The 14,626-nt window shown below is 42.0% G+C and overlaps 1 protein-coding gene across 3 annotated transcripts in view; it reads left to right on the top strand.

Annotated features, from left to right (window-relative positions):
* Positions 1-5,590: 5,590 nt before the first annotated feature.
* The window catches only part of cep192 (centrosomal protein 192), a 44,112-nt gene continuing 35,076 nt past the window's right edge, over positions 5,591-14,626 (top strand). Inside the window, exons 1-11 of one of the 3 annotated variants that reach the window (XM_042709201.1) lie at positions 5,591-5,696; positions 6,702-6,873; positions 7,219-7,328; positions 7,946-8,240; positions 8,394-8,546; positions 8,658-8,722; positions 10,319-10,531; positions 11,250-11,385; positions 11,984-12,033; positions 12,355-12,976; positions 13,281-13,404. In XM_042709201.1, the coding sequence (XP_042565135.1) occupies positions 6,708-6,873; positions 7,219-7,328; positions 7,946-8,240; positions 8,394-8,546; positions 8,658-8,722; positions 10,319-10,531; positions 11,250-11,385; positions 11,984-12,033; positions 12,355-12,976; positions 13,281-13,404 (1,934 nt within the window). In that variant the 5' untranslated portion in view covers positions 5,591-5,696; positions 6,702-6,707. Of the gene's footprint in view, positions 6,040-6,701; positions 6,874-7,218; positions 7,329-7,945; positions 8,241-8,393; positions 8,547-8,657; positions 8,723-10,318; positions 10,532-11,249; positions 11,386-11,983; positions 12,034-12,354; positions 12,977-13,277; positions 13,405-14,626 lie in introns of all 3 variants that reach the window. The other 2 variants (XM_042709199.1, XM_042709200.1) reach the window with 2 other exon arrangements.

The following is a 14,626-nucleotide window of genomic DNA, read 5'->3' as shown; positions in this document are numbered from 1 at the left end:
TATGATATGTGTGGAGCGTATTACAACTGAGACGAGATAATACCACAACAGGCTGAACACTTACGACTATCCATTGCACTCATTCCACTCCTAGGTGGCCTTGGGGACATTCTACCTATAGGAACCATTGGTCCCATTGAAGAGCACATGGCCATAGGTCCACCAAAACCAGACCTCCCTGGCAAAAAAAAAAACTGAAATAAAATGTAACAGAAGAACCTGTAAGTTATTTTCTTCAGCATAGAATCACTGTGGTATCAGAAGACACACAGGCAAAGAAAGAGACCCACTGAAACTTGGGGTTGGTATGGTTCTGCGGAGCAGTGGTCCCTTCACAGCCTGTCCGCTGCCCTTGTGGATGGCGATGAAGGCGGTGTGTGTGCTGCTGACTCCAGACTGCAGGCTGAGCTGCAGCAGCTCCTCTCTCAGGGCCGCTGCCTCTGGCCCTCCTGCCCTCTCCTCCACCTCCAGCGAGCGAATCAGGGCCCGAGCCCCCAGCCGGTGGAAACCAATATTCCCATCTGCCCATGGTCGGGGTTAGCTGGGCCGTCACATATCCCCCCCCCCCCCCCCCCTTAAAACAGAAGCCCATCGAGATGGGATTCTGTCATTTAGCATACATCCAAATAACCTTCAACTAAAGCCCACAAATATAAACCCTCAAATATGACAAAACACTTTATTCACCATCCTCAGCCAAACTGTCACATCCACTCTGACAACCATACAACACTCACACTGGGACCAGTTGGTATGACCCCCCATTCACACCATCAGCACCTCTCCCTCTACAGCCACTCCACCTCCTGACCCTCAGCAATCTTGGTACCTAAAAAGCAGTTTAAGATGGTCAGGGCCAGAGAAACAGAAGGGCATTTTTTTATCTCACAGTCCTTCTTTGCCCTTTGTTGCTGAAGACCCACTCACATCGTGGAATTTCCTCTCCAGGATCTTTTCAAATGGCTCCTCTTCTTGGAAAGTGATAAAGACAAACCCTCTCCTTTTGTCTGATTCTTTTTTTCATTGCCATTGCCCTCTTTGGGTCAATCTGTCGCCCATCAAGCCTGTGTTCTTCTTGCTCTAGCACTTTGTCAACACTTGAAGCCTCTTTGAACCGGATAAAACCAAATCTTCTTGATCTTCCTGTGTGTTGGTCCATTATAATGGAACAGTCAGTAACATCTCCAAACTTGGAGAAATAATCTTTAAAATCCTTCTTACTAGTGTCCCCACGCAATCGTCCCACAAACATTTTCCCTGCGTCTTCGTTCTGTGCAGCAATAAAATCACCCTGATCGAACGAATTAGGCAATCCCGGCATTTGGATGATCTTATTCCTAGCTTTTGACAACCCAGACGCCCCTTCCACCGTCTGTGCGTGACTCTGTGCACTACTCACTACGCCGGCCGTGAAAACATCTGGGAATCCTGCAGCGTAATCGTCTGGCCCAGTAACCTCCATAGGCTTGATGGATCGGTGGGGCTGGCCCACTGGCCCACACTTTATCCCTGGCTAGATGATTTCCCAAGATGACATCAACCCCCGGCACTGGCAATACCGGGCGAACTGCCCCAACCGCCTCCCCTCGCACAAGATCGGAATTCAACATGATTTTATGCAAAGGGACAGACATAGTCTGCATACCCATGCCCCGAATCAGAACACCCTTTCCAATGCTAGAATTGATAGAAAATGGCAAAGCGGTCTCCGCCACAAAACTCTCTGTAGCGCCAGTGTCACGTAATATTTTAACAGGTATCTTATTCGAACTGTCAACAAGTGAAATGAAACCATCGGTAATGAAAGGCCCATAGCTTCCACTGACCTGTTCATTGGCACCAGAGCTGCACAGCTTCACTGCAGAGCAATCAGGCACCACACAACCTGAACCTCCCGCAGTGGCCGAGTCATCTGCCAGCCGTGATTTCACCTCCACTTTCGCGTGATTAACCTGACACATATGGAGGATTATCGGGGCCATAACTAAATAAATACATAAATAAATTAATGAAATCACTTATGCTTGCCTACAGAGCAGTGGCGGCTCCTGAAAAAATTCTCAGGGGGGGCAATTTTTTTGATAATGATTAAGGCGACCCATTCAGTAGGTACATTTAAGTTAGCTTATTAACTCATACAGAAATACCTTTTTGTCCACTATTGGCAGCACACAACAGTAATATGTCCCCTCTTGCTACATAGCTAGAGTAGCAAGTTACATGTGGAAAGCTATGGAAGAAAGTTGCATCCAGGAGCCTTCATAAGCAAACATGATGTGGCTCCACATTAAATGATCCCACTTTTTCATTATCCACGTGTCTCAAATGTTGTATGATGTAACATAGCTTAACAGGACACATGATATGTCCAGTAACATCATAAGGAAGGGGTAACATAAGTCAAAACCAACTATATTTATTTACTGATCTTGAAAGTATTGGCTTACAAAAGCAAAATAAGTCATCATATAAAAAATGATTCAGTGTTTCAGAAACACACTGTGAAACCTATGAAAACTGACAGTGGTATATGAAATACACACCGCGTTCACGACCGCGATTTTCTTTCGTTCCAATTCTTGGATGTAGGATTTCCCTCCCTTTGTAGAAACCTGTTGAATGGATACATTTGGTCTAGGAAGTCCTAATTGTTTTGTTGTCAATTTATCTTCATTAGTACGCCGACTAAAAAGGAGTTTCTGTCAAAGAGCGAATCGAATTATCGCACTGAACTATGACGTTCGTATAGGCTTTTACGTCCACTACTTATGACAAGACCAGGAGGGGCGAGCCCTCCCGGAAGCCATAGAGAATGCATTGAGAGCTCTGTTTTGTGAAAAAAATGGATTTAACATGGGAGTCAATGGGAGAGGTCTGGGGCGATTTTCATTTCGCCCCAAATTGCCCCAGAAGGGGCGGGGCCATTTGAAGCACGACTTTAGGCTGACTGAACGACTATTACCTGATTCGACAATGACATACAGAGGCAGATCAGACGGTCTAGTGGTAGAATCCGACAGAAAAAAAAATATTAAATTTAAATTTACGCGACTTACAGGGATATTGCGTTTATACATCAGGAGGTTTTTTTTTTTTTTTTCTCTACGCAGTGCGTCGCCCCAATCGCCCTTATGGACAAGCCGCCCCTGCTACAGAGTGCTTGCTGGTTCTGCTCCCACCTACCTAAATGCTCTTGTAAGGGCAAATGTTACACCGAGGACGCTGCGCTCGTCTAGTGAGCGTCGTTTGGCACTGCCGTCCGTGCAAGCACGGCAATCCAGACTATTTTCATTTGTAGTTCCACGTTGGTGGAACGAACTGCCTAGTACTACCAGAGCAGGGGCGTCCCTCTCTACCTTCAAGAAGCTTTTGAAGACCCAACTCTTCAGAGAGCACCTCCCCTCCTAACTGGCACCTGACTAGCGCTTAACTTGCACTTCAGCAGTTACATTCAACAAAATGAATAAAATGAGACACTAAATATATAAATGTTACTCGTGTGTATATATATATATATTTACGTTTTCATGTGTTCACATTTATTTATTTATACTTACATTTATCCACGGTGTAACTTGCTGCAGCAAAATAAATCTGTCGTCCCCCGTCACCAAGTCAGGAGGCGGGTTAAAGCCTCTGATTGGTGAATGAACAGTATTACACACAAGGCAGGCTCAACCAGTCGATCAAGCTCTCTTCGATCCAGAGGGATACCGAATGGCAGGTATGGATGCCAAGCGCCAGATTTAGTTTAATGAAAGTTATTGAGCATTATTTAAATAAACCAAGATACCAGAATGTCCCAGAAGACATACCCTCAGCTGCTGCGTGAGGCTGCATCCTTAATTGAAGAGGCCCTCAACTCGTCTACTACTAGTAGTAGTAGTATTTCTAGTAGTAATAGTCAGTGGCGGCTGGTGATTTTTTTTTTTCGGGGGGCGCAGTTGGGCAGTGCGGTTTAAATAGCAAAAAAAAAGAAAAAAGTCAGTGCAACAGTGCCTCCTGCTGGACAAATATAATTACATACATACATTCATACACTTATCTACTCTCAACAGTTGGGTTCCAGAGGTTTAAACATTGGGTAGTAGAGGTTTAGAGTAGACTAGATTCAGAAACCTTGTGTACAAGAAGTTTAAAACAGAGTAGATTAAAAAAACACAGGGTGTAGAGGTTTAGAGCAGAATAGAGTGAGAAAGACTGGATGATACCAGTAGTTTAGAGCAGAATAGATTCAGAAACACTGGGTTATACTAGAGGTTTAGAGCAAAATAAATTCAGAAACACTGGATGATACTACATGTTTTCGAATGCCAATTCGGTACCCTTCGTCCAACTGCTAGAGGTTTAGCTTCAGGCTGTTATTTAGATGGCTAAGGCCAGATTCATGCTTTTACATTTTTCAGTAAAGTGCTTTAGATCCCTTATTCCCGTTGTAATCCAGAGTGTTTCAGACCCAGGACTTTGGAGCAACAAGACAGGGGAACCAAAAAAACGCATTACTAACTGAACAACCAGCTAACCAACTCTGCTTAGCATAGCCTCCAGCCACCTCCAGGGTTTATCGCCTGTATTGTCTCACTCTGCAGCCTCATCTGCTGTACCATCTCGCTGAGGATCGTGAACACATTTTCATCTATGTCTGTGTCAGTCAGGGCCGATATCGTTGATATAATTTCAGCGAAGCCCTCAATATGATTTTAAAAACAATGTGAATTGTCAGTTGCCTCCATCTCCTCAGCTACAGCCAACATTTCATTACCGGGTGCCTGCCATCTTGAATTAGTCAAAAGCAGTCGATTCAAGTTGAACCACCAATCAGAGGTTTTAACCCGCCCCCTGACTAGTTGACAGGGGACGACAGATTTATTTTGCTGCAGCAAGTTACACTGTGGATAAATGTAAGTATAAATAAATAAATGTAAGTATAAATAAATAAATGTGAACACATGAAAACGTAAATATATATACATATATATATATATATATATATATATATATATATATATATATATACACACACGAGTACATGTAACATTCATATATTTAGTGTCTCATTTTATTCATTTTGTTATCTAATTATGTATTTATCCAAGTATTTAACCATTCATTTATTTATTTATTTATGTATTTATTTAGTTATGGCCCCGATAATCCTCCATAGGAAATGGTTCAGATGAATGTTTTGGAAGACCTGGCCAGTATTTTACGGTAACGTAATGCCACATTCACCAGAACTCGGAACTCTTTCCACCCAGTTCCTACTCGAGACAATTGTTGTGGAAGGCTAGTTGGAGTTGCCGCTCCGAGTGCAAAACTCGAAGTTAATCGATGGACTTCATTGAGTCCCGTCATTTGAAATCTTATAGAAGTAGGTTACTAGGCCTATGGTTCTTTTTCATAGAGAACTCGAGTTGGACATTGTTCAATATATAAGAGAAAAATACGTTGGCTGTATGACAACGTGAATGAAAAGGCAATGTGTGTGCCTGTCAAAATTCAAAAACGACCTCCGAGTTGTCTCGAACGCAGCGTGTCTGCCCTCCATAATGATCCAATGACATTACAAGAAGTCCGACAGGCCCCACCCCCATATAGTGACGTTTAGGCAGACTTGCTAGCAATTATCTAACAAGCAAACATCAAAATATAACCTGCAGTGGACGGCTGTATGAGTTTTTCTCTTAAGGAATACGGTAAGTCACTGAGAGAGAAAGCCGGGATTGTTTGAATATTTTGGCGGCTGAGCTAAAGCTGTCTTTGTAATATAATTTATCTGATATTTTGGTGTCTTTGCACAGTTTTAGTGGCCACGGAAAGAGGCTTTGGTTAGCTAAAAGTTCATGATGTAAACGAATATCCATGTCACGTTATGATGTCTGATTTCACGTTAGCAGAGACATCGGTGGACTTTAGTTATTTAGCTATGCTAGCAGTTATTCTTTACTAACGCTTACTTATTTGTAGTATTTGGTTCTCGGAGTTTGCCAACTTGCGTTTTTTAACCACATACATGGGAGTACGTTTGGATATCATGTTGTAAGTTATCTATACTTAACATTAGCAAGTTATTTCATATTGTAGCCATGGCCATTCCTTTAAAGTTCCCGTTTCAAATGTTGTTATCAGTTAACGTGGCTGAAGTTAGCCACACTTACTTTAGCTTTAACTTTTCAATCATAATTCTATGTTAGCCAGCAAATGCACATGGCAAGTGAAGGCAACATTGTGTGGATACTTTTGCACGGCGTTAAGTAGCTTTCTGTCAAACATTTGTGAAGACATACGAACTTGATTTTGCTACAGTTGAACTAGTCCGTTTGCTACCTACCTGAATAGCTAGCTAAAGCCACTTGAAGGAAGCGGACCTATTTTGGACAACTTTGCTAGCTAACGCAATTAGCTCACCCAGTGATGTCAATTTAACTCGACTCTAAATAGAGTAATGCAAGCCGACTGGAAGTTTGTTGTTTTTAGTGTTTGCATTTTAAATGCGGTGAAGTTTCTGTTTCGTTAGGGAAATGATTGTAGAAACCGTTTCTTTACAGTTACTGAGGTAAACAAACGCATGCATATCTCTGTAGATAGGGGCCCTCCATGTTGACAGACACTTATAATAACATGAGCATCTCAGTGGCGAAAACAAGCGGTTTCCGGTTATAACGTTATATTTTAACATTAATGTCTGTGTTCCCTTACAGTTGGAAATGGAAAACATAAATCTTGCGGATGAGTCGTTTCCAAGCATATCAAGCAGCTACAGTGACCAGTCTTCATTGGGGGACCTGACCCTCAGCCCAACTTTGGGGATACCCGTTGCTGCCTCCACGGTGTCCAAAATAAGACCTCATGTCTCCACCACAGGACTGACAGGTCTGCTTTCTAGTCCCTTGCCTCAAGTGTGGGATTGTCTTTTCATTTGTAGGTTTTTGTGTGTTTGGGTGTAATGGTATTAAATGTTTCCAGAACATTACTGGAAAGTTTCCATACTGCCATCTAGTAGTCACTTTTGTGCGATTAGGTTTATTAGTTGCTTTTGTGTGCATGTGCTTGCTTGGCCACATGTCGGAGGCTATGACCATGGAGGAGAGATGGCAATGGCATGAATGCAATCATTTAAAAATAAGTTGTCTTTCTAATGAGTTTTTAAAATGTGCATACCAGCTAGCATTAAATCATGTTTTATGTAGATTTCTTATGTATTAACCCTTTCTTTAGAGGAGGATGTGGATGCTGGTCATCTTCATGATGAGCTGGAACTGTACTTTAACGCGATGGTGCCCCCAGTCATGCAGAGAGGCCAGGTAGATGGCCAGGATGTCTCAGCAGTGAGTGCCTCTATCCACATTTTGGCTTAAACCTCATTTGTAAACCCTTTTGAAAGCTGAGGAGAGAATGATCCTGTTTGTCGATTTTCATTTTGGTGTGTTGGGCCATTTGATTGTCAAGTAAACCCACTTCTTGGCCGTAAACCAGCAGTAGAACTTCAATTAATATTGCCAAATAAACACTGTCTATTCATGGTAGTTCAACTAAAGAATTTTGACCCTTCTTTTATTAGCGTTACTTTATCATGGCAACTTTACAATAGAATTGACATAAACCATTTCCTTCATGGCAATCCATCCTTCACGGCGGCTGCCGGCCACCGACACAAACACTTAAAGGAATCATGGTGTTCATGTGTTTCTTTTAATGACGGCAGTCAATTTAACAACTGAACAATTATTTGAAGTGTACATTGAACTAAACATCGGAACATTTTGTCACTGCAGTGCATCTTTCTGGGCTTCTGGAAGATTGCTTCCTTCATTATTCACAGCAAAATAAATAATGTTCTGAATAATGAAAATCTTTCACAACCAATTTTACAATGTATTTCTTCTCATTTTCTATTTCTTGGACTTTTGGAATTTTAAGTGTATTCATTTTTTTGTTGGGGCAGGATGCAAGCGCCGTCTCTACATTACAGACCAACCAGAGTGGTTTTCACCTCTTTGAGGGGCTCCAGAACCCACACGTGGAAGATGAACTTGGCATATTGGGCACACAGGAGAAACACAGAGGGGCCTATGGGCTCTCCTATTTACCTCATGAACCCCTAGGTGGCGCCAGTGAGGAGGACTCTGCAGGCCCAGGCCCCTCATTGGATCCAAAATATCTCTCTCAAAGCTTTCATGAAGAGGAGGAGGAGGTTGGAAGTTGGAGCAACTGTCCCGAAGATGTGGAGTTCCATCAAGGTTAATCACGAGATCAGTGACAATATATTGGGTTCATTAAGCAGTTTCCCAGATAGCCCTAATATCCACTGCTATGAAAAATAATAGTTAACTTATAACTGTGATATATTTGTGTTGTCTGTCTGTCATTTGTAATTTCCATTCTGCTTTAAGGTGAAAATGAGAAACCCAGTGTTGTGTATCAGAACGAGGAAGGGAAGTGGGTGACTGATCTGGCCTACTACTCCTCCTTCGAGAAAGAGCTGGGAAGCCATACGTCTAAGGACCTAGGCAGCCACTTCCAAAATGAAGAGTTTGTCGGCGGCAGTAAGTATAGAAGTTGCAATTCTCAACCAAGATGAGATTTCAGTGTTGCAGTATATTTATTTAAAAAAAAGACTAGAGGTATCTTGATCCGTGTATAATTTTTGCACTTAGGTAATGCCTTTGAAAAAATCGCAGAGGACCAAGAAGTGTTTGAGAAAGAGCACAGATTCATTCAGGTCTGCATCTCCTTCATTTCCATTTATTAAGAGTGTTGATTTCTACAGGTAATTAAATTAAATAAGGCTATTAGACAAGGGCACTCCTTTTATTTTCTAGGTTCTTGTCTAAATGTATTACCAATCTATTAACCGCCACTGGAAAACACTCCTGTCCTTTTAAAGGGCCCTAAACAAATACAGTTGACTTGAATGATTTTAAGCTTTAAAGCAACAGCATGTAAAAGCTTTAGATTTACAAGAGGTGTATGGCTGCCAACCTCACGATGCCTTTCAGTGAAGAGAAACTCTGAAAATACTCAGCAAAAGTCAGGTAGTCACCAAGTATACTCGGCAAGTAAAGTAGGCTACAAATGTACTTGATATAGCCAGTCTTTAGGTCCCAGACCAGCAGCATGTTGCTTTGAGATGGCCAATTGTTAACCGCTAATTGGTCAAACAGAAAAGATAATTTGCCAACAGTTCGGTCACAGAGAATTGTGATTTTTTTTTGCGTCACATAGAATTCTGTGATTGCGATAACAAGGAATGCTGTGGAAGACCAACTAATTTGCTTTCTTTACCCGAATTCCTCTTTCTGTTGGCAAATGAAGCATTTCCCCAGGCTTTGACGCACCCCATCCACACATTTCCTCAGGCTTTGACGCACCCCATCCACACATTTCCCCAGGCTTTGACTCACCCCATCCACACATTTCCTCAGGCTTTGACGCACCCCATCCACACATTTCCCCAGGCTTTGACGCACCCCATCCACACATTTCCTCAGGCTTTGACGCACCCCATCCACACATTTCCTCAGGCTTTGACGCACCCCATCCACACATTTCCCCAGGCTTTGACGCACCCCATCCACACATTTCCTCAGGCTTTGACGCACCCCATCCACACATTTCCTCAGGCTTTGACGCACCCCATCCACACATTTCCCCAGGCTTTGACGCACCCCATCCACACATTTCCCCAGGCTTTGACGCACCCCATCCACACATTTCCCTCCCTTTCCTTCATTTTCTCCTTATGAATGTTGAACCTCCCATGGATTCTATATTTTAAACACCACATTCCTAAATTCATTAATCTCATGGCTTTGCCTTTTCATATCCTCCACCAACCTATTCAGTTGAAGTCCAAAATCCATTTCTCAAGCAGTTCAAAAGTAGTTGTAATGCAATACACCGAGCCATTTCCTAATTGCCAACTTTCCCAAATCCTTCACCTTTGCAATGGCAAGGTCATAAACAGATCTCAACCCCAATTGTAGAACTGTGCTCCAGACATCCTTCAAATCCTAGAATTAGGTTGGGTACATCAATATATAAAGGGTTAAGTGCAAATTTAAATGTCTTTTAGTGTTGCTCATTTAAATTGAGGTGATAATGCATTCCGTTTAATTTTGAAACCAGTGTTCTTAGTGAAATACTTATTATTTTGGTAAATGGTAGGGTGTTGTCCTGAAATACTTCTTGTTTTGGTAAATGGTAGGCTGTTGTCCTGAAATACTTCTTGTTTTGGTAAATGGTAGGCCATTGTATGTGTCTCTCTCTCTCTCTCTCTCTCTCTCTCTCTCTCTCTCTCTCTCTCTCTCTCTCCTAGGAGGAGCAGATGGAGCCTAATGCCACCTTGGGTATGGGAGATCCCTCCTGGAAGCTGCCCACAAGCAGTCATATTCTCATGAGGGCTTCCCAGATTTCTTCTGACTTTGAGAGAGGAAATCAGAGCTACCAACGACTGTCTTTAGGGGAATTCTTCGAGCAAAGATCGGAAGCCCTTGGCTGGCTTGGAAATGAAGAGGAGGCTGTTAAACGGGTGTGTATGTGTACATTGACTAGACTTTTGAACCATTTTAGCTGTGTTTTTATTTATTTTTTATTTTGTATCAAGATAAAGCCTCCAATGATGCCCGAGTGTCCAGTAATACATTCAGTTAATCCCTGGAGTCATTAACCTTCTGGAGATTTTCATCTTTGGCACACATTAAGCTACAATACCATGCAAATAGTTTGCCAAAATTCCCACTAAATATAGATTGAAAAAAGTAGTTTTGGGCTTGTGTTGTGAGAAATATATCCTGGGCATTTTTACGAGCGCAAATTTGAGATTGAGTTACAATGACAAAAAATGCTTATTGTATTTGGAGTGGTACGCACAAGAAAAATCCAGAACTATTTGATGAAGGCGCAATGTGAAGATGATATTCAATCAGATAAAGTACTTTTTAAAAAGTAGATTGCTCCATTATATGTCAGTAAGGGCCACCTTCTTGTGTCAAACATTCAGCTAAATAAAAAGATAAGATCATTTAAAGGTATGGCCATGCAGGCTCAAGCCCATGCCTGTGACTCCACTGGGCCTCCCTAGCTTGAGCTGAAAAGCACAGGTGTGGAAACACTAACATTAAACATGAGGGCCAGTAACCGTGTCGGATAGCTTTGTTCTAAAGGTAGTTTGGGGTATTTTCACTTGGGGGTTTTTCATGCTGATGATCCTGAAGTTTGAAGTGAGTTCCTTGCTCTCACATTTCTAGCCCTCATTTGGATACATTATAACATCTCCAGAGAAGAGGGAACCCTTTCCTCTAATTCAACCCTCAGACTTCGCCTCAAGCTCCTTCCACAGTGAAACCATCGTGCTCAGTGACGCAGATGAGCCAATGAATGCAGGTGGGATATTAATCTAGATATCTTGATCCTCCTTTTTGTATGACATTTTAAGTCGATATTTTTTCATTTGGGAGATGCATAGTGCAGCAATGTGAATCTGTGAATTTGATGTAATACCTTTCAACTTAAGCTGTATTCACATGCAAGCATCAGGAATTGCTTTCTTTGTGGCCAAGTAGTATGTGAAAAGGGGCCAACAGACTGAACTAACAAGCTGTGATGAGTCCGCTAACGGTTCACTTCTGTTTATGGCTCATTTATGCTAAATATCGAATGTACAAGGGACTATAGCGATCCCTTTCCTGCCTTCCCCAAGGTGTTCTTTTTGGCTAAATAAATGACAGAAAACTGAGGAACTATTCTGTTGTTCAAACAGCCTATGACGTCGATGAACGCAATCGTTACTTGGCGAAATTCACTCCTCGTTTGAATTTGGCTTTTCCCCACTTATTTTGCTCCTCTGTGTAATTCCTGCCTGCCTCCATAGAATAATCCAGAACTTCGCTTTGCTCACTTTGCTAACATGTGAATGCAGCATTAGTTACAGGGGCTTGTACTATATTTGATCACTCATAAGCTTCACTTTCTGCAAAAGTAGATGACTTGGAGAAGACCCTGGTGGACAATATGGGCATGGACAATGTGAAGGTAGGTTCATGAAGGCCAATGGCATCTGCATGTAAAGTATCCTTATTCATTATTTTTCATGCTTAGATTCACTTTTTCTTGCCCATCAGTCCTCTAGCTGTCCGTTTGCACTAAAAACAACTCCAGTATTTGTACGCACTCCTGAATCTGTAAATGTTGACAGTGGCCTGAATGTGATGTTAAAACTGATATCTCATTGTCATTGTAAGCATCACATCCTAGTGTGTGTATAAAGACCAAATTGAAATTCAAAGACAAAATAGCTGTGACTTGAAAACCTGCTGCAATGCCTACTTTTGAACTAACTTTCATCCCCCTCAGGATTTGAATCTCACAGCTATGTTGGAAAAGGATTGTGATGATAATAGTGTACAACTAAGCATCAGCACAATTGCCTCTGCCATTGCAAATGCCTCCGTGAGCTCTGACCCCGCCCAGCTTGCTGCTATGATCATTGAGCTGTCGCAGAAGAGCCACTTCAAGAGCAGCATGACTGCAGCACAACAGACCCCTATTGCAGGCAATATGAGTGTGTCTGATATGGAGAAATACCTCCAGAGAGTTGAACTTTCAGCCAGTGACAGCGAAGTGGATGCTTCCCAGTCCTGCGTCGACATTCTTGGTTTGACCGCCGGCCGAGACGTCTCCCATCAGATAGCGGAACCTCCTGTTGAGAATGAACTACTAGACACTGGGATTCAGTCTGATGATGAGAGAAAAGGTGCCATCGCTCAACCTAAGGCGGGCAGCTGCTTACCAACTGCTTTAAAAATGTTGAGTTCCATGAACTGCAACTTGCAGAATACTGGAGAGCCCCCCCCTCTCAAATCTGAAGTTTTGGCAGAATGCAAGCCTGGATCAGCAGCAAAGTCAAAGGTGCTTATAGACTCTGACCGAATCCTGACGTCCCAAGGCATCTTTCCTGCTCCTGTGAGTATCAAAGGTAATGACCGTCTCTTCTGGTGGCACTTAAAGTAGTTGTGGTGGTCAAACAGTGATCCCCTTCACTCGAGAGTACTAGAAATCTATGCAACTGAGTGGCAATATTGTCACTCCGGACAATAAGGCTCTTTTTTTAGCTTGTCAGACAAGACTTGACAGAATTTACATTCAGACACACCATACTGTAATGGTAAATGTTTCGTTTAAACAGTTTTTGATATAATGTAAAATATGTTAACTTGTATCTTTTACATACAATTATGACCCATATCCAATTCCAGTGTGTAATTTTGTGTGTCTAGCAGATGCATTGAAGTCATCTCCTGAGCACAGCACGCCGTCTGCGCATCCACCATCCTCCTTTAGGCCCTCCACTTCTCCTCTGACCCACTCGAGCCCTAGCCAGGCCTCCTCCGACACCAGAGAGGGGTACGTTTCTTTTAGAATATATTTTGCAATGTACGTTAGTTTTATTGACTGACTTTTTTTTTTTTTTTTTTTTTTTCTATTCTTAAGGGTCCCACTCTTGCAGTTCTATAGAAGGTGCATTGATAAATGCATTTAAGTTAATGATTTGGTTAATTTGATATAAGACTTCACTGATAGTGGGGGCGGGGGGGGACTGCAAAAGCCAGCAGTCATTTTCCTTGTCCTGGGATCTTGTAGCTAAACTCTCTTCAAGTGACAACTTTCAAAAAGCATCTTTTTTTTTTAACGGCATTTGTCTTGCTGATTGACTTCATTTAATTTTATGAATATAATCATAGTTTTGTATTATTATTATTATTATTATGGCCAGAGCAGCCGAGGTGTCCACTGGTGGGCGCCTCCACTGGAGGTGCACGGCCCTATTGTTTCTTATCATTTTTTTTTTTCAGGACTTGTGTAGACCTCATTTAACTTAGCCCTAATTTAGAGGCATAGGTAATGGGCAAAAACTCATAAAACTTGGCACACACATCAGTGGTTAAGGTGGACAGAGGACACGGACTGAGGCTTTGTCCAGGGTGTGTCTCCATACGAGTCTTTTGGTTGGCATATAGTTTCACCGACACTCTATATGAACAACTTTCGTTTATACATTGTGTTAGCCATGCTCAATGGGAACCAAGTTATTTTGGATTTTGTGCATTTTGACAGGTGTTACATTTTGACCTTCCTCTCCTACACAGTTCATGGAATTCATGTCAGCCGTGGTATATATGATGATGCTGATTTTTAATTGACATGGGATTTGTGACGTCTGGCAAGGTGTTAAAATGGTGATGTGATGACATTTGCTGCTTACGGCAAGACATAAATGAACCATGCATTGCTTGATACAGCCCAAACTTAACAGGTCATGGGCTATGATGGTTAATATAATACTCACAAACAGGCATATGATTAACACACATACATACTTAATTAAAGACAGAGTTTCATATTTCTCTATCAGGTGCTGTTGCAAGCTCACTGTTGTGACGCAAACCAGTTCCGTAGGGCTTGTAATGGAGAAACAGACATTGTTTTTTTGTGACCTGTTAATTGTGGCATTGTGTTCATTTGGTAATTGTCAGAGAAGGAATTTCATGAATATTAGACAAGGAGGCTAAAATTGCTTGTTTTTCAGTAATTTTCAGAAAAAAGTTCTAATTTGGTACAGTGGCTA

The sequence above is a fragment of the Clupea harengus genome, chromosome 11, assembly GCF_900700415.2.
Source record: "Clupea harengus chromosome 11, Ch_v2.0.2, whole genome shotgun sequence".
NCBI lineage: Eukaryota > Metazoa > Chordata > Actinopteri > Clupeiformes > Clupeidae > Clupea > Clupea harengus.
The sequence above is the reverse complement of the archived record's forward strand: the minus strand, read 5'-3'. Positions and strand labels throughout refer to the sequence as shown.